The 20,805-nt window shown below is 40.9% G+C and overlaps 1 protein-coding gene and 1 long non-coding RNA gene across 3 annotated transcripts in view; one reads left to right on the top strand and one right to left on the bottom strand.

Moving 5' to 3' along the window:
* The window catches only part of LOC100694123 (collagen alpha-1(XVIII) chain), a 63,275-nt gene that overhangs the window by 24,351 nt on the left and 18,119 nt on the right, over window positions 1-20,805 (bottom strand). For both annotated transcript variants that reach the window (XM_013277039.3, XM_005449092.4), the window contains exons 3-5: window positions 5,084-5,331; window positions 4,827-4,997; window positions 4,015-4,146 (exon numbers count right to left, since the gene is read on the bottom strand). In XM_013277039.3, coding sequence (XP_013132493.1) covers window positions 4,015-4,146; window positions 4,827-4,997; window positions 5,084-5,331 — 551 coding nt within the window. The remainder of the gene's footprint in view (window positions 1-4,014; window positions 4,147-4,826; window positions 4,998-5,083; window positions 5,332-20,805) is intronic.
* Window positions 14,326-17,042, top strand: LOC109203542 (uncharacterized). Its single transcript, XR_003221511.1, has 2 exons — window positions 14,326-14,943; window positions 15,287-17,042. It is a non-coding gene; the product is annotated as an uncharacterized LOC109203542 (long non-coding RNA).

Raw genomic sequence — 20,805 nt, 5'->3', positions numbered from 1 at the left:
TATCAACAGGAGTATGGTCGTGCACTTGGCTGCTTAGTTATACAGACATTAAAACCTGTATTTCTGCTTTTCTTTTGTTTGAACATTTTGTTATTATGCTTTATCACAAGATGACTTCTTATATTTACATTTTAAGTGTATAGAAATAAAAATACCCTGTCTATTGACTGCAAATTAATACAGAAGTGCATCTGCGAGTGAATCACAGTGGAAAAAGTCTGATCAGTTGCTATGGAGATAAATAACTTCATGTAGCTGTTGGCATTGCACTTAATGCTTCCCCATCTATGAGAAACTGCAAACATTGTCTGACTTCTTTTGTTAAACTGTTACTGATGTATCTTCAAAACTTCAGAATAGCTGAAGTATGTTGCAACATATCAGCCTCTAGTTTATGTAGCCGCGGATGCTGGATGACATGCGGCATCGGGACTGTTTATATATATTTTGAAGTCTGGTTATTGCTCACAGACAGACACTGGACTTTTCAGATGCCAGAGATGAGAAACTGTTCTGTGCCTGCAGTTACTGGCAGTCCCTGGACACTATGGCTGCCACAGGCCAAAGCATGTGAGAAGACATCCAAAAGGTCACTTTGCACTACTGTGTTAAAGGCCAACACACATTTTATGTTATGCCCTACATGGCCTGTGGTTCAGTGAAGCCAGTTTAATATATGAGTAACTAGTTCAGCAAGGACAAAGATATTTATTTGTTTTTGTATGTTCATGTAACACTGTGGAGAAGTGCAGTGCTGCAAAGAACCGCTGCTGCATCGAGGCTGTTTTGGAGGAGAATCAGTTTGAAAGTTGAACAGCTGGAAACAGACAGTTACTTCTGCTCCTCTTTTTTCTGAGAGATGAGGAAAGAGGGAGGAGAGGATGCATGAAGAGAGCCAAGAAAGGAGTGAAAGAGTTTATTGGCAAGAGAAAGAACAACTCTGAGCCCCAAGTGGTGATATCATCCAGCTTTATACACGCTACACAGGGCTTAATTTATTCATGCTTAATTTATGCTGCAGCAGTCGTGTACGTTTGCTGAAGTATTTGCTTATGGAGAGGCTATGGAGAGGGGTTTTAACCACCACAAACATGCTCCTGAGCAGTGCACCAAAATCCCAACTGCACAGTGCTCGACATGGATGACACTTTGCGTTCATTTAATGCTGATTGGCTGAGCCCAGACAGGCAACGCAGTGTTAGGAAAGTTCACCTGACACGGGAAAAGAGTGAAAAAATGTCAACGATAGAAAAAAAGTACAGAATGAAAAGTATGGACAGTGGCTATAGTAAACACTTTTTCATTATTTTTAACACTGTTTAAATTAAGCTTTTTGTATGTTACAACTTCAATCCACAGCTGGCTGATTGACCACAACAACAAAAGCAAGAGTAGTCCACAGACGGTTGTACCACATCCTGTATTTCCAATACTGCCCCCATCTGACAACAGGTGCTCTCTGCAGTTAGACAGATTGCCCGAGTACCTGCAGAGAGCTGTACAGTCAGCAATAAAGAGCTGAGGAATATCAACAACAAAAACCCACATGGCACAGACTGTTCATCAAGCAGGGCTCTAACAATAAAGGTAACAACAAAGTTTGTAGCTAGCCAAAGTTCTGATTGGCTAGCAGGTCTTAGCCTCAGTATCCTGATGAGATAAATAAGATAAGATAAGATAAGATAAGATAAGATAAGATAAGATAAGATAAGACTGATCCCACGGTGGGGAAATTTGTGCATTATTTGTGCATTATATTCAAGGTTAAAAGAAGCTTTACTTTCAGACTTCTGTGTTTTGTAATCGTTTGAGTTTTAGCCTAAGAAGCAGCTGCTACAGGGCATTAATTTGCCATTTTCTGATTGTTGCAAAGTTACTCGCATCTTCCCAAAACAATCCAACAGTCCAATCGGAGAGCAAATGTTTAAAACAAATTCTCCACTTCCATGAAACTTCGAATACAGCCATTACTACTTGTCACAATGATGTTAAACTACATTGTTTAAACTAGTTCAGCTTTAGGTAAGTGTGTGATTTGAGGCTGTCTTAGAGGACAAATGACCAACGTGAAAGACTTTTGTCAATATTTTAATGATGGTCCTACATCACAAAGTGACATAGCTTCAAATGTGAGTAACTATAATTTGCTAGCAACCAGTATGCTGATATTAAACAGTGTAGATGTTCAGTATGTGGCCTTAAGTTGAGTAAAATAATAGAACAGAATAGAATAGAAATTGTAGGTACAATGGAATTGTGGCACAAGAAACACTGAAAGCAGAGGAACTTTTTGCTCTTTCTAAAAGTTGTTGTAATGCAGCTACACTGGCATTTTTAGTCAGGATATTACAAAAATATTTTGTTTCCACAAGGCTTTGGCAGGATGCCAGCGGCTATGACTCATGGGACAAAACAGCAGTAATTTAGTCTCAATTAAAATGACACTGAAATTGAATTGCAGGGGAAAGAAGCCTCACATTTCTTGGTCTATAACCCCGCATTGCCCTTAAAGCAACTATAACACCAATATAAGTCCTCCTCTATTAAATACATCACTTTATGGACTTTAGACAGCCTGAAAGGGTTACTGGAAATCATTATTCATAAAATAAACACAGACCAAGATATACAAGATTTGAAATGATGCTACAGTGAGTTGCTTTACATCTAAAATGAAACTGTAGCTCCTGGTGATCTATGTACGTACGTCAGCGTTGGTTTTAAACCACAATAGGTAGGAGAAACCTAACAGATTGTTTCAGCAGTGAAATGAACTCCCCTCAGAGACCAAAAAAATTCCTGAATAAACACACTCTGCCTCCCCGGCTCATTATATTTCTTTGAAACTCTCCTCACGTTTCACAAATAAAATCTTAATGACAGAGAGCCCCCCCAAAAAACAAAAACCCCAAAGCTGCTTTGTGATAAGGATGTCTTTCCACTGTTGTGGAAATGGAACGTCTTGTAGTCTGTCCGTCTCATGAACTTGGATAAAAAAATAAATCACGAGAACAAAAGGTTAAAAAGTGGCAAAGAAGAGGACTATATTTTGTTTTTAAAGTCACAGGTCATGTGTTTTTCTAGTTCAGCCAACGGTCCTGGGTTGATTTATTCGGGAAAAGTACTGTTGGCATGTTTTCTAAAATGAACTTAGGTCTCTTCTTATTAAAATGTAATATTCTGACAGTTCACTGAAGACGTTTCTTGATGACATAACAGATATTTTCTGACCCAGACTAATACAGACTATTTTCCCCATAGATATGCAAAAAATAATGCCTTTACGCTAAGCTGTTTTCTTCATCATATCTGCAGTCGCAGTGTGACGAACAAAGCCAAATTACAAAACAACAAATCATAGATAATGGGGACGAAAGTGCTGAAGCATTCACTGGTTTATTTTCTTTTATAACAGCACTGCTTGCACAGGCCAGCGTTGCACATGGATTTGATTTCTCAGCACTTCTCCATCACACGTACTTGCTATAAATGCACAGGGATATTTTTAACTATTGTGAGGGACTTTAGACTCCACCCTTCAATATTTACTATTGTTTGATTTCTCATCTTTATAGGGAAAGAATTGGCAGCTGTAATCACAGGTGCACTCGGTTTAAATCATTCAAAATGAGACTACTAGCCCTGATGCGCATATGTAAGTAATATACAGCCTGTCATTTAAGAGCTCTCATAGGACAAAGAAGTGCTCATGAGTACACTCGGTCATTCATTTCTCGCCTCCCGTGGCAGTCGTAAAGCTGCCAACGAAGACTATTGTGTTCATGTCTCAGATGTAAAGTCGGCAACTGTCCAAACACCACATTTGTTTCTGCAACTAGCCGTGGATTCAATATTCATTTCAAAGTCATTGATCCAAACCCACTGACGCTGGGGATGAGGAATAAACACAGCAGAAATACAGCTGTTGTACAGAGCAGACAAAAGACAGTGTAGGAAGTATCAAAGCGCTCATGTGGCTAGAAGGGACACAAACACGCACACATCGAGACTTACCACAAACCTCTGCAGGCCCGTACCCCCGGCATTCCCTACAAAGATCCCTGAGCTGGACTCGAAGGTCAGAGGCTGAGCGCTCCTGATGAAGGCAACCCGGTGGTATTCCTCACAGTCCATGTAGAGGCGCACCTACGTGGTGGGACAAGTGCACATGCTTGAGCTTTAAAACCATAAGAAAAAAGGAAAATGTAATTGTATGGAATAGCTAGTCTGTGCAAACATCTTTATTCCGTGCATTTAGGCACACAGTAAGTGTATGTCTGAATTTTGTGACATAATACTCACATGTAAGGTCTGAAAACGAGAAAACTATTTATTTAGCAGCCTGTTGCCATGTTGGTGTTTTAAAACCACATATGACAAGACAGTAGCAACTTGCCAATCACAAGGTAGGCTGACCTAAAGAATATCACGCTTTATCCATTCTTTGACTCTAATGCAGACTATAATTTACAAAAAGAGCATCACACTGTATAAAACAGGACTTTAAACTACAGATTGAGACCACAAACTCAGGAAAGTGTTTCCTGAGGTCACAGATAAAGATGCTGATTGGTCATTTTTCCATAAACTTTTATACCCTCAGACTTTGTTTTAGAAACACGAGTCACCCCTTGCTGGCCATAAGAAATAATGCGGGTTTCAGATGCTTGTGACTCACTTTTCAGACCTTGAAGGTATATCTACCTTTTCCACCACAAAGAAAGCAAGTCGAGGTTATGTTATAAATCAAGTTGCCAAATCCCACTTTAACATAGCATAGAGTACAACAACAGATAATTAGCACATTGAAGCACATCTTTAATCACCTCTGAACCCTGCACAGTGAGTGTAAACCTCGCCCATCTTCCTGTCAGGTCACCCATTTTGAATGAAGCAGCTTCCTGGGTGCGGCCTCTTGTTTCTGCGTCGGTGTAGTACAGTATGACTCTCTGGGAGCCATCCTCCACTTCAGACAAAGCCACACCTAACTGTACAATCTGAAGAACATAAAACATGTAGAGAAGCTTTAATATTTTCCTGGAAGGGAAAAACAAAGAAGAGATAAGGTAAACAGAGTCCTCACTTTCTGATACGCATCTGTGATGGCGAACAGCACGCCGCCTTGCCGGGTGGTTGGTTTGGCTGTGACTGTGATGGCGAAGTCATGATAGAACGGGTCGGGGATGAATGACTTTGTAAGCCGCCCCACGTTGGCCTCCGGGCCGAAGCTGTAAGCGGGGTAACCCTCGAAGCCTGTGACGAAGGAGACGGAGGGAGGGAGGGGAATGCCAATTAACTCTGTCAGGTCCAAGGCTCCCCGAGGACCACGGTCTGCAAAAGACGAGCAGAAAGGAGGAAGAATCTTGTTAGGGGAGGTAAAAAATATAATACTCATCCAAAAAACCCCAAAACAAAACAAGAATTAACACAAACTGATGTCAGGGAATTCAGACCAGGACATTGTCCAAACATTGGACCAAACACTGAGACACTACCTGAGTCTAATTACTTCAGATAGAGGTAAGAGAGATCTGTGAGCAAATAACTGTGTTTATATACAAACACATACAAAAGCTCACAACACTGAAATTCATTCTCTAAACATTCATATACAAACGCTGATCAAAAACACTCACAAACATCACTGGAAATAATAACTGGCCTTTGAGATGAGACACTCCAGCTCTTGGCACCTAGCTCTTGACAAAATAATCAAGCTGCCATGTGTTATTTGGTGTGCTCTGTGTTTTGATGGGTGCTTGAAGGTGATGGAGTACACAGTCCATAGAGGGCAGGGGGCTAGTGGCAGTCTACAGCTCATATTTACTTCTGGGCCCCCTAGTGGGTTAATCCAGCTTGGGGTCAGAGAGAAATGTTGCTCTAGAAATCCAAGCATTCCACAGCTGTGGACAGAGAGTGTAGGTGTGCTGCACTCATCAAGTGTCATCTTTCGGCTGCCGAGACCACTGAAAAGATAAATGTATAAAAATGATAATTGATGTACAGAAAAGTCGTCTGTTTCAAGCTTTCTAACTTCTGTCTTGAAACATTTTGGAACCCATAAAGTTTGAGAAGGAGCTTCCATCCCAGCCATCATTATCATCGCTGCACAGTATGCATGCATGCATGACTCTGCCACAATGTGTGTGGTGACTAACCCCCCTCCCCACCAAATAACATGAAAACCCATTTAGCAAAAGCTCACAACGCTCTCCCTTTGTCACAAATGTGCAGGCCGTCTCCCCCACACCTGGTTCTCTTTAGTAGGAAGACCCTCGGAACAATCGTCTGTTCTTTCAGTGCGTATAGGCAGCGGGATATAGAGCCTGGGCATCTGGAAGGCATTAAGCAAAACTAATACACACATGCTGTGCAGTGGCAGCTCCTGTAAATTGGACGTACCGTGTGGCGTGTGTATGTCTGTGTGCAGGGGAGCGGCAAAGACAAAAGAGGGGGGAAAGAGAAAGAGAGGCCGAGACAGCGAGTGCAAGCATCGAGACTTCCACAAGCATGATGTGTGCGTGCCCGTGTGTGGCCAGTAAATCTCCCCGCTGGAGGCCAGGCACACTTCTTCCCCCTCCTTCATTAATTGGATTGAAACTGCTACAGACTGTGGCAATTAAAAAATAACAGTGAAGAGGAACCCACACCACGCTCCTGTGTAATGCCCACTGCAGCCAAGCTCTGTAATTTCACTACCAGGTTAGAGTTACTTTTACTGAAATGGGATACAAAAGGTGGTCTCCTCTTTTTTCCACCATTTCCTCAGAGATCTTTATCTGCACTGACAAGTCAAAATATGCCATTCCAGATTTTCTTGACTTTGTGTGAGTCAAAGATTGCAAAACTTAGCCGATTTTTCATACAATAGTGACATGTAAATCCCAAGCTATGCCCTAAAATATAACCTGCTTTATCATTATTGTACACTGGAGTTGTCATTAGGCAACCAGAAGACTAATGTCCATCTTTCATATACAGTCTATGATGTCATTGTAGTTTTATCATTACTAGATTCCTACACCAGCAAAGCCAAAAGGCATCCATCTAAGTAATCTGATTGCATTGTAATGTAAGATTGTTTGGAAGTGGAAGTGACGTACAAGAAGTGCATCCAAACTCACTAAACAATGTCAGCGTGTACAGCAGAGTAACTTAGTTGTAATGTTTTTTAAGAGGACTTTAACTCGGGAAGCTGTAATTATTAAGGTGATACATTTTAATTCAAGAAAGCTTAAACAAGCACTGAGAAATGTTTTCCAAGTATTCTTTGACCCATTTCTGATTCCAAAAAGATCCTTGGAATCAGAAAATCGGTGACTGGATTGTTGGCTGCTTCATCTCCAGACGTGAACATTGCTCTATATCTTCTCTCTGTTGTCAGCGGTTAAAGTTCGCCAAAGAACTGCTGCCAAAATTCCCACAGAGCTGCCTGTCACTCGCTGCGTCTTTTGCCCGAGAGTGACTTCACTGCAGATGTTCCTCCACTAGGTCAGACAGCTGGACAGATCACCATGGAAATGTGACTGCACTCGCTGTGTTAGCTCTAGTTCTCATGATGCAGCAGGACCCTGTGATTGTACTGTGTCATGCATGATCCCAGTGCCACATTTGTAAGCCGGCAGCGGATCGTGTCAAAGGAATATTCATATCTTACCACTGTGAATAAGGAAAGTAGAGCAGTGAAAATTTAAAACATCCCAGAGCAAAAAAAGATGTCAGCTACGAGAACCTTGTGACTAATTCCGGTCAGGGTGTGACTCTTCTCAGACTAATCTGCTTTGGCTCAGTCTGAGCACCATCTGCACTGGAACAGGGCACGAGAACGAGAGCAGAGGAAGGCTCAGGAGATACAGTGCAAGTCCTCCAGCTAGCTAGCATTCACAGTAATAACTTCAAGGTGTATAAATGAACTACAGTGCTGCCACATGACTGAGTCACTGAGGAATAGTACTGGATTTAGTCAGGTGAACTCCCTTTTCTTAAGAAAAAGGGAGGGAAGGAATTAGGAAGAAAATGAAAAGCAAAGCAAATGTTGCTAATTTCATAAGATACTGTTTGCTCACAGTGCTTCTAAACAACTGGGTTTAAATGTAAATAAAGTGACAGACTTTATATTATATTTCTAGTTTAGGATTTGTAAGGAGGCAGCACAGTGGTGTGGTGTTTAGCACTATTGCCTTACAACAAGAAGTTCTTGGGTTTGAATCCAGATGAACACATGGATGGATGTCAGCAACAAGCAAATGCTTTTCTCTTCTATATGAAGAAAATTCATTACATTGAAAATCGTCTACAGATGGCTCGACTAATGGCAGCTTCAGAAGGCAGAAGGAATGGGAAAGGCTTCAATACTAAAGAAATCACTGTTTCAAGTGGAGGAAGCAAGGCTGAGGGACAGTGTGAATTACAACTCTCCAGTGTAGCCATACATTGTAAAACTAAAGTGTTCTTTCACAAGGAAATGAATGTGTAATCAAACGTGTGTGTTTGATGTGTGTGTATCTTTTCTGTGTGTTTACAGAGAAGCTTGTGTTTGACATGTCTGCTTTCTGTCCAAATGAGCAACACTCTATCCAAACACTGCTATCTCTGCAAGACAGAGAATGAGTCTGTCTCTGAATAGAAGAAAGTGTCTTAAAGAGTGACTTCAAATTCATGAGAAATGTTGGCATTTTCCACAGAATTATGGCCTGGATAGCAATGTCACATCGCTGGTGCAAGCCATACTTGCAAGGCAGCTGATTGTGTCTGATTTTTCTGCCATTTCAATGATATATCAACCTGACACAGATTATATTGAGGGAAATGTTGCAACACTTTCTGGAAAAACTGAAGAATTCTGATTTCTTTGTTCTGGATTTTGGCTTCTTCTCCTACACCAGTGCTGATGTGGAGGTTCTGGGTGCAGTGCTGGTATACATGGTACAGAGCTTTGGTGCATAACAGTGATGCCACCAATGGATGTCCTTGTGGCGTGTTTGCAAAGGGGGAAAAAAAGGATGCATCCATTCTTTCATAACTTATAACTTGACTTATAAGTAACAAATCAATAACCAGCTACCCATCCATGGGTGACTCCAACTTCACCATCTTAAACAAGTTAACTAACTATTAGACACACATGAACGAGGTCTCCACTTGCTACAGGCTTTGGTTGGTGCATGCTTGCAGCAGATCTCCAGAGCAGGTGGAGGACTACTGTTGCCAGTTGCATTGCATGATTGTAAAGTGGCAATATGTCTGTGGCAAAAGAAACAAAAAAAGATAAGACATATGACTTCTTCCTCATAATTGTGTTTTAAGACACAGAACTCATAATAATCAGTAAGACAGTACCAAATTTCACAGGCTGAAAATGAAAATAAAGGCAACCCTACATGCATCTGTGCAACTAGTTTTCTTATTAGAGAAAAGCTCTCCCCATATTGGACCCAAAATAGAGCAATGCTTTAATAAATCACTTGAGTGTATATGTGGTTAGCTTGTCCATGTCCATGGTGATTGTTTTTGGTGTGTAAGAGATTAGAGGATGAAATATAATGGTTAAAAGGCCTTAGCTGATTTTCATACCAAATGTATAATCTGTATTTCAAAAGATAAAACTATTTATTATTGGCAGTTTATTTTATACGATCAGGAAAGTGGACAGTACATTAAAACAGAAAAATGGGGAGATAAGTGTTCATTTTAGCAAACATTTTTACATTAATAATGTTAAAATAATATAGTCTCTTATCCTAAGTCAATTTGCTGCTTGAATTGAAATATCCATGTCATGTCATGGAGATTTTAATATTTTAATATAGGGGCAGCATGGTGGCGCCGTGGTTAGCACCGTTGCCTCACAGCAAGAAATTCCTGGGGTCAAATCCACCATCTGGCCTGTGTGGAGTCTGCATCTTCTCCTTGTGTCTGCATTGGTTTGCTCGGCTGCTCCGGCTTCCTCCCACAGTCCAATGACATGCATGGGGTTAGGTTAATCGGTGATTATGAATTTGCCATAGTGCGAGTGAGTGAATGGTTGTCTGTCTCTAAATCTTAGCCATGCGACAAGCAGGTGACCTGTCCACAACGAACCCCGCCTGTCACCCTACGGCAGCTATGGCCAGCCTATCCCCCGTGACCCTGAACTGGATAAGTGGAAGAAAATGGACTGATGGATGGAAATCAAAATATGCAAATAGGAGTCCATCTGAGTAAAAACAGATGAAATTAAAACACAGATCTCCGCAAAAGTGAGTGAAACACTCCAAGTAATGCTTTGTGCTTCTTTTTTTCTTAAACTGATGCCATCTGTTTAATAAACCACACATTTACACACAGACTCACATAATTATGTACAAATTCACATAAAGCCTGCTTTCACACCCCTTCTTTAATATAACGGGGTCAGGACACTTCCATCACCCACAGCTAGACAAAAAACACTGGAATACTCTCACACTGACAAAATACATTGTATGTCTGGTGGGTGTATGCACCTTCAAATGGATCTTTTTATTTTCTTAGGAGTCACAAAAATTTGGTGATGATGGATAAAGTCTGAATGATGCCAGTCAAAGTTACTCAGCTGTCAGTTAGTCTGCAGCAGTTTGAAATGAGCTGTCACATCTGATCCAGGACTTTAGAATCTAATCAAACCATCAAACCACTCAAATCTTTTCACATACTATGTCAGGAACCTCACCAGATCAGACACATATTATATATGTGCACACAATCTTCTCTCAGCACAATAATCCCATGACAAATGACTCGAGCTTTATGCAACTATTTAGAGATGAAAGGCATTGCTGTTACACAGCAACTTCTCTGTGGCTTGGAGTCACACCACATCTCACAAAACACTCATCTCTCCCGGACTCGCCTTGAAATCATTTTAACCCTTCACTTTTCCCAGACACCTTTTAGCTTTAATGAGTCGCACTGTTACTCAGAGAAAGGCTCACACAATCCCAGCGAGAGTCCTCTCTCGCCAGTAGAGTTTTAAACATTAAATATCTGATTTTCCTCTAAATGAAAGGAAGACAGCTGCTAACAATTTTGTCACCAGGCAACAAAAAATCTAGAGCCAAAAAATTATTAAAGTGAATGACGGCTAATTCAAAAGATATGAAATCAATTGCAGATATGCATGACTGGTAATTGTTGTAAAAGTTTGTCATATTTCCAGCTTTAGTGCTTGGGTTTGATTTAATGCTCAGATCAGATTTTACTGCTCACATTGATTTGTGGTCATTGTCAGATTCCTGTGTTAACCAGTAACGGTCCTGAACTGACCAACACGAGCAGCAAGACAACTATTCAGGCTTTATGCTGTTGTACAGACATAAATACACAGGTTACTGAAGCTTCAGTCAAAAAAAAGCTTCCAGTTGATGTCCAGCAGAAGCCATGGCAGAGAGGACGAGGATAGAGAAAGACAACCCTTTAATGAAGGCTTTTTTATGGAGCAATGGCTGCTTCTTCTGGATGGGTGTATGTGTGGATGCAGAGGGAGAAGCCAGGAGGGTTTGGATCATGATCTGATTGGCTTTGCTGAAACTGATTTCATCCAAAATTTAAGGATGTGAAGGAGCACTTAACTACATCTGTCTACATAAGTCTCCTGGCAAAGCTGTTTGGATAAGCGAGTGACATAAAAGTCAAATGAATTCTGATTTTCAGATTTAAAAAACATTTTGAAAAAGTGTCACATATAAGGATCAAATTCAAGCCCTAGAGAAACATTCTCTCTTTCTTTTTTATGGAATGTGACAGTTATTTAAAAACTTTTTAATTTGGAAAAGGGGTATATAAAATCCCCAGATAAACATGAATTCCCATTATTTTTCCACATACACTACAAGTGGTTGGGCCTCCTAGGTATAATGACGACCACCCACATGTAATGGATTTATATTCAGTTTCAGACAACTCGATCAGTTTCCTATGGGACAATCCTCACAATCTCATTTTGAAACGATGAGATGTTGATGAGAGCCAGTTAGCTCTGGTTGTTCCCGTCTTGTGTTTCCTTACAAGCAGGCTGCTCGGGATGTTGTGGTGGTCCTTGATAAAACCTAGATATCAGCTGTCAGCTGGTCTTTGTTTTTTCTGGCTATCCAATCCGACTGTAGCTGAAGGGCAACTCTAACCAAAGACTGAAAAAAGTGCAGATCTGTTACCATGACACTGAGTTCACTGATGCTGCTAAACACAACAAGGAGTACTATCACCGGACAGACAGCTGGAGCTCGTCAGAGGGAGTAGGAGCTTATTGGGGAGGTGGCTGATTGCTGATCCATCACTCATTGTCACAAATATAAAGTGCGGTTTGGCCACCTTTTTAGTCATGATTTCCCTCTCTGTCTTGCTAGATAAAAAAGTCAAATCTCACATCCTTTCATTCAAAAGTGTCACAATTTTTAAATGATGTCAGCCATGCTGTGAGCAATACAACATTTCTGAGACTACACAACACTGCCAGGTGTGAGACTAGGTCAGTGTCACTATTAAGAAAAACGCAGCAGAAATGAGAGTCAGTAGATCTTGTTTAGGGTGGTGTTGGAAATAAAGACACTTCTCACTCCTTTATCAACATCTGACACAGAGAATAGGCCTGCATGTGTGTGGAAGCGTGCCTCTCTTGATTTTAGACATTGCACTTTGCTTCTTGTAACATTTATGTTTGTTATCCTCACATCCTGTTGTTAATTCCACCAAATCTAATTGTCATGTTCGAATTATTTATTTTTAAAAGCTTTGTGACCTCCACATTCTCCCTCAAATCCCTTGAACGACACGCTCATGTTCTTGAGGGTTTATGCAACATAACTCTAAAGAATGAGGCAGAAAGTGATAAGCGTGTCGTGGACATATGGCTGTCGTGTTCAAGGAGAAATGTGAGGTTCGTATGTCTCAGGAATGAAGTGGCACCTGCATGTGTGGCTCTCCTGTATGTTAGGAATGTGATGCTCAGAAAAAAGGAGGCCTGTGTGCACAGGAACAGACTAACGCACAAAGAATGCCTCAAAGTCAGCAAGCTACCAGATTTGCTCAATTCGGTGCGGCATTTCAGAGGAGGTTTATCCGAAACAGACAGCTTGTGGTCGATACTGCATCTTTATTTATTGATCCCAGAGGGGAAACAGATTACACGGTGTTGCAAGCACCTCGCTGCAGCAACCGAACCACAAGCCACACATGGAGACAATACTGTGAAGATTATGATTTGTATGGGAAAACGTCTCCTACTGTTTAAAGTCTGGATTCACCCAAATATTGGGAAAAGGCTTTCAAATCCTATTTAGCCACAAAGATATAGGTTTGGTTTCTGTCTATTGTAGAGCCAAACCGAATCTTGTTTGATGTGCTAAAACGAAGAAATGTGTTTCAGATTCAGTGTTCTGTAATCCCGTTTTCCTTCTGTACATTACTGCAGGTATAAAGTCAGGATTGCAACAGAGTACTGTAAATTTCCCCTAGATAAACCATGAGGGAGCACAGTTACAATAGAGTCCTTCATATATTCAGAAAGGCAAACAGACATCACAGCCAAACGTGGTTTCCAAAGGGGGAATTTACCTCTTACAGCTTTAATGTACAGCAGAAGCATGAAAGGAGCTTGTTCCCAGCCCCCCCAAAATGTCAGGCTGACCAGGGAGTTTTCTTCATTTAAAGAGACTTTTGCAAAAGTTACCAACCTTTGCAAAAGACGAAATCACACAACATGAAAACTACTGAAAATGTGTAATATGTAATGTTTTGACTTTTTTCCAAGTTATGATGACAAGCAGTCGGCTCCAGCAGTCCTCAAAGTGGCAAGATATTTTCCACAATAAAGCCAACAAACAATGAGTTCATGCTCTAATAGCCCCTGAAAAAAGGACATCAACAGCACAGCTGATTATCCTATAAAATGGAAAGAGCTTTTACAGCCATTTAAATTTCAGCAGCTTGTAAGACGAACCAGATGGTTTACAGGAATCGGAATAAATCGTGGCATCCACGCTCATGGAAAGGAGCCATGTGTGTATCTACTGGTATTTTAATTATATATGAAAAAACCTTTACACCGTTGCTTCCCTTATTAAGACTCCATTTGATCACTCTTATTACAGTTTTTCTCCATTGGTTTGGCTCATTTCGTGAAACAGAAATGACATTCTCAAAATAACATGGACAAACCTCCAAACCTCTTGGCAAATGTTCACAACAGAATGGCATTTCTCATTCATTTTATCAAATGGCAAATGCCTTAGTACATGTCTCAATTGTCTCAGTGCATCTTTGCAAATGATTAAGTACAAGTAGCCTACAGTTATACAGGTAGCCCACATTTAGCACATTTTCCAAATGAATAGATCCTGTAGATCTAAACTGATTAGTTGATTCTCAGTCTAATGATCATTCTCTCCAAAACATGTCAGCATGATTTCATTGTATAAGTACTCACATGCACAACTGTCTGTTCAATCGTCAAAATTGGTCAAGAACATAATACCATGAATGCCATATATGAATTTCTTTGAATATTTGATAAATTGATGACAGTCATTGACAGTCAGGTGAAACTAGACTAACGAAGGGGGAGTGTCACACACAGGTGTGTTCCATGATTGTGTGCTGCCAAACACAGATATATAGAGCTTGACCAGTGCCAGTCCGATCTCTGAACATGGATAGACAAGGCCAAGCAAACGGACAAGGGGAAGTTCTCCCTCAAGGAGGAGGAGGAGGAAGAAGAAGAAGAGGAGGAGGAGGACTGAGAATGCGTGGTGGAGGAAGAGGCCGAGGTGCGCGAAGACACTGTGCTGTCCCAAATGAAGTTCGGGCCACAATTATAGACCATGTCATAAACCATGGCCTCACAATGGCAGAGGCAGGTCGTCGAGTGCAGCCTAATGTGCCTCACTCTACAGTCTCCTCCATCATCCAAACCTTTCACAGGGAAAACCGGTATGTACTCTATGTAATCTATGATGGAATTATATGTTGTATAGGACAGGGCACTGTGCGTGAGGCAAAAAATGTATAACTTACTGTAGAGATTTTGTGTGCATCTGCCTACAGTAGTAGGTCTATACTAGCAGGTGGAGAGGACTAGTGGAATGTTTTGATACTAAATATGACAAGAAAGATATTGAACAAATTACTGTAAACTATGGAATTACATAATTCATACAGTTTAGAGTAGTATTCCAGTCACTACAATGTTGCATTAGGATTGTGGTGAAGTTACTGTGAGTAAAACAATAATACAATTACACTGGTAACTTACTGTATTCTGTTCTATGTGTAGGATTGGATGACAACCTCGCGTGGGTGGCAGAGGAAAACTGCTCAATGAACAACAGGAAAGAGAGATTTGTAACATGGTGTTGGTAAATAATGCCATCACACTGAGACAGATCCGTGATGCCATCCTTCAGGACAATCATATATTCCAGAATATAAACACAATAAGCATCTCCACAATAGACCGGGTTTTGAAGAAGCATCAGATGACAATGAAACAAATCTACAGGGTAGCATTTGAGAGGAACTCTGACAGAGCGAAGGAGCTGCGCTACCAGTATGTGAATGTAAGTCAGTTACTGGTTGTCTCTCATTATAACCTTACCTGTAATCACAGTAAGCAGTAGTTCACTTATTTGGTTTCAATACCTCCTTTACCTGATTTCAGAATCAGTATTTGCTGCATCTGACTTCAACAATTTCAACAGAAAACTGCAGTTTACTGTATGATACAAATCTCATAATCCTTATTTTGTTGTCTCCCAATCAAATCTATCTAATACTGTAGGTTTTACTGTAACATCTCAGTGAGTCATCAGTGTTTCCCACTCCCCTTTCTCTCAAATACCCCTGCAGTACTTCCTCATAGGCCTATCACTAGTTTAGAACCACTGGAGTAGTGGCCTGTAGTATATTGAACCTGTGGGGGAGAACATGTAATTGTCTAACTGTAGTATATGACTCTTCTGTATGACTGATTTTATGTTCTTTACTCTATTTTAGAGAATAATGGCATTGGAAGGACATGAGACCCCTCACATCCTGGTGTTCGTGGATGAAGCTGGCTTCAACCTGGCCAAGGGCCGAAGACGTGGCCGTAATATTGGCCACTGGGCCACAGTGGATGTCCCAGGTCAGCGAGGGGGCAATTTAACTGTGTGCTGCCATTTCTGAAAATGGTGTGGCCACTCACATCCCCAGTCTTGGCCCATACAACACACAAGCTCCTCATCTTCTTGGATCGCCTTTATACCGATTTTATCCCTGAAAATGAGAGAGGTCTCATATGGCCTCACCTACCCATTTATGTAATTGTGTGGGACAATGTCAATTTCCACCATAGCCCACTCATCAGGGGCTGGTTTGCAACGCATCCAAGGATGGTCATGGGGTTCCTACCACCTTACTCTCCTTTCCTCAATCCGATAGAGGAGTTTTTCTCTGCTTGGAGGTGGAGAGTGTATGAGCATCATGCTCAGGATCAGCCGTCCCTGCTCCATGCTATGGACGCAGCGTGTGACGACATTACAGGAGATCAACGCAGGGGATGGTTGCGGCATGCACGCCGTTTCTTCCCTCGTTGCATCGCAAGAGAAACTATCCGCTGTGATGTGGACGAGAATCTGTGGCCAGACGGACAACAGCGTGTAAATAATCAGGAGGGTGAAGACAGTGGACAAGAGCGGGAGAGTGAGTACAGCGACCACTGAATAAGTCCTTGTTTTTTGATTTTGTGTTCATACAATTTACTACTGTAATGTACATTTTCTTTTTACATATGTATGAAACTTTCTTTGCGTGTGAATATAAAATGGTTATAATTTCCTTGGTAGTGTGAGTGCAATCTGTGATGTCAAACCTTGGAGGCTACTCTTTTCTGTTGTATATTGTTGGTCCTCTGCCATAGTGACAAAACATCTAAACATTTTGTATGGCAGTACTCACACAATGCCAAAGGGACGATGCATTTTGGGGGCACTGACTATTCAGATTAGCAAGAAATGTAGTTTTGACACATGAGTGAACTGTTTTAGGAGAGAGATGAGCTTTTGCAGGTGGACCATGTTGTTGTAATCAACCATCCAGGTTTATTTTGACAAAAGCACCAAGAATGATGAGAATGTCCGATCTGTGTCGAGAAATGAGCCAAAGCTATTGAGAAGGATCTTTGCCATTTTGGAGACACTGACTGTTTAGATGAGAAAGGGATTTAGATTGAAGCCTGAGTGAACAGTTTTGGAAGAAATGAGCTTTTGCAGGTGAGCTATAGTGTTGTGCTAAACTGTAAGAGTATTTTGCCAAATGATCTTAGAGTTTTGAGAATGTAATTTCTCATTCAAGAAATAAGTCAAACCAATGGAGAAAAACTAACATACAGGACTATATAGTGGAGCCAGCCTCCAACAGACAAGTGAGAGAATCAGACAACAAAATTATTAAGTAATTTCCTGTTCAAACTTTTGGAAACTTTTGAAATAACAGAGGAAACAGAATGCAACACGCGTTTCCTGATATTGAGTAAATGAGCTGCAATTCCCTATCAATGGCTGATTACATGCACAAAGTACTCATGTTGCAGCTGTGCAGGAAATAAACTTCAGTAATCCAGCTGGAGAAGGGGGGGGAAAAAAAAGGACCTGCCTACACAAATTTACTGTTACCAGTAATGTCACCGGCAATCACATCCAAATATTGTGTGCAGGATTTCATAACAAATCAGTTTTCCATGACCCATTATCTTCTTGGCTCAGCATCCAAAACAAAACCTCTGCCCACATCCTCAGATAAGTCCTGCTCAGAGCTTTGGTCATCACTGGTACTTCGGTTTTGTCTGAACGGTCTCGGTATGCAGGCATAAGCTGCTAGTTCCCTTGAGTGATAAATCCAGCCTCCTGTTTTTTTTTTTCTGCTTATCCAATTCAGGATCATGGTTGGCTGGAGCCTATACCAGCTGTCATAGGGCAAGAGATACGTCCTGGACAGGTCGTCAGTCTATTGAGGGACTAACACAGAGACGGATAACCATTCAAATTCACACCTTTGGCTGATTTAGAATTACTGATTAACATAACATGAATGTTTTTGGACTATGGGAGGAAGCCAGAACCCACGCAAACATGGGGAGAAAACACAAACACCACACAGAAAGGCCCCGGCCTTCCAGTAAATTCAAACGCAACACTGTGCCATTAAAGGATAAATAAAAGAAAATGCAATTAGTTCATTCGGCAAAGGACAATGAACCCTAAACCAGAAATGTTTTCAAGGAAATTCCACAGTAGTCAAACATAATATAATACTGCCAGGGGGGAAATAGGCTGGATGGAGAGCTAATGATAAGTGGATTTTGTCACATACAGTAATACAGATCGTTAATTTCAGTTTAGTTAGTTTCAGGAGACTGGAAACACAGTGTTTTAGAAACAGTTTTGTTTGTTCAGTGATGATGACTGTTGTTGAGTGCAGGGGCAGCTTCATCTGAAAATCTACAGTAAACAATTCCAAAACTGACAACTCTTTTTAACACATTTATCTAGCCACAGTTAGTATAATGCAACCTTGAAATTAACTGAAAAGTGTTGCAGTTTTGTTTGAAAAACGTTGTTTTTGTTGCCAGTGAACAAAAATTTGCGATCCAAGAAATGACTCGCTGTACCTACCGCAGCAAAATTAGGCAACACGTTCTCTCTGAACCCTGTTGATGCCATCTGCAGTATTAAAACCACCAAGCTGCGATTCATTATTACAGAGACTACACACCATGATGCTTTTCCGCTTGCCTGAAAGCTTTATGAAGACAATTGTCAGCGCAGGTGAAAAGTGTCCAGTTTGTGGACCTCACCTCAGTTTTACACAGAGTTTAAAATGAGAAAATAAGCTGCGACAGTGAATGCATTACTAGAGTGAAATCTTGTTTTAACAAGTTTTTTAAAAAAGCCCACACTTTGCACATGGATACAACAGGAGCCTTATGTCTGTTTGGTAAAGTGAGGTCTGGAGTCAGCGTAAAAGGCGCTGAGGAGTGAGCGGAGCGCATTCTTGTGTTTCATCCAAAATTCATCTCGGGGAGCAGGGCATTGAGGCAGACCAGCTTCTCCTCGGCCGGTGGTCTTTGTGGACTATGGCCCACTTAATATATGTTAATGTATACAGCGGAAAGCTGTTAAAGATGCACTGACTTAGGTTTTTTGATCACCTCTTTGATCAACGCACCACCCGTAAATTGCTCAGTTTGTACGCCGTTTGCATTAGCATAAAACTGCAGAGGATGTGGACCTGAGTCAAATGGGTTATGCACATTACAAAGTAACCACCGGATCCATTAAATATTCACAAAGCACACAAATAGCTGGCTGTTAGGATGCATTACGGAAGCTAAAGTGCAAATTTTTTGCCCTTTAGTCTCCCCAAAAGAAAGCAATAATTAAAAATCACGTCAACATCCGTCCAGAAGAAGCTGTGCTGCAGACTGGCCGATGCTTAAGTGGAGTTTAGTGGAAACACTGCTGCATGTTTTACAAAAGGTTAAAAGGTCCAAGTGTGACTAAACAAGACTGTGGAAGAGGTGCATGCAGTGCTTTCTTAATGAAAACAGGGTAAAGCATCTTGGAGGAGGGGGGGTCATGAAGGTTAAAGCAGAATGTGCTTACAAGGTCACGATTCATGAGATTTTAGACTTTAAAAACCTTGTTTTTCTATAAAAATGTTAAATTAACCAACATTAGAGTTGAAAGCTAAGAAACCTATTTGGCTCTGTAATACAAGAATTGAGAGTGTCCTGCAGATCGGGACCTGTTTTGGTCAGAGTATGAACCAGTGACTCAAAGCTCTGGAGTGTTCCCTTTTTAAGTCAAAAGACATGACAGGAGCTGGGTCACTGATAAGGGTCTTTTTTCTCCATGCCTGTACAAGCTGGCAGATCCGGGGCTGAAGAGAGCCAAAAGACAAATAGTTGAGCCAGTCAGGTTAGCAGTGCCAAGTACTCCCTGTCTCAGCTGTAACACACATGCATGCAAAAACTCTGCGGCCACCTCCCTGCTGCTTCAGAGTTTTTTTTTTATCTTAAATCTCAACATGGGGCACCAACTTGGCAGCACTGGCAAGAGAACAGTATCAGCTTTGTAAAGTGAAATATTTCATGAATTTCTCCTTTTTCACTTAAAGCCCCGGAGGTCAGGTCAGTTTTTAGTGAAACGCCAGGGTTACATGCTGTGTTGAGAAGCATGTTTTTGTTTTAAAAGACACGAAAAGTTCAAATTTGACTTCCTAGAGAAAAAATCATCACTCCTTATTCAATGTAAAAAAAGCCTTTGTGTGAGTGATATTCAAGTACTGTTCACAACAGTCAAATTCATTACCCTCTCTTTACATATTTGTCTGACTGAAAATGCCAAAAACAGCCAGGAGAGAGATAATGTTCCCGACAAGCAGTCTTGCCAAATTTTAAGGTTGCTTATTTAAGAAAATGTTCTGAATCATTAAAAATCCTCAATAGCTGGAATGATATTTTATGCTGATAACACATGGTGGCAAATAAATTCTATGAGAAATAAAAACCTATCACAATATTGGGAGTGAGACAGGAGGACCAAATACAACAGAACCTCGTCTGGCTTTTTCCACACACGGCATTGATATCCACCTGAATGACATGAAGGCATTTAGACTTCATTAAAAGTTGACGTAGCACATAGCAACACTGCAATCAAAGAAAGCTTGACTTGAGTATTAAACTTTTGTCTTGTCCTGTCTTTGCTTCACGAAGAAATTTGGTAGGAATAGACTTACATCGGCTTTAAGTTA

Source organism: Oreochromis niloticus, linkage group LG9 (genome assembly GCF_001858045.2).
Source record: "Oreochromis niloticus isolate F11D_XX linkage group LG9, O_niloticus_UMD_NMBU, whole genome shotgun sequence".
Taxonomy (NCBI): Eukaryota; Metazoa; Chordata; class Actinopteri; order Cichliformes; family Cichlidae; genus Oreochromis; species Oreochromis niloticus.
Note: the sequence above shows the minus strand (reverse complement) of the source record. Positions and strands in the feature narration are given on the sequence as shown.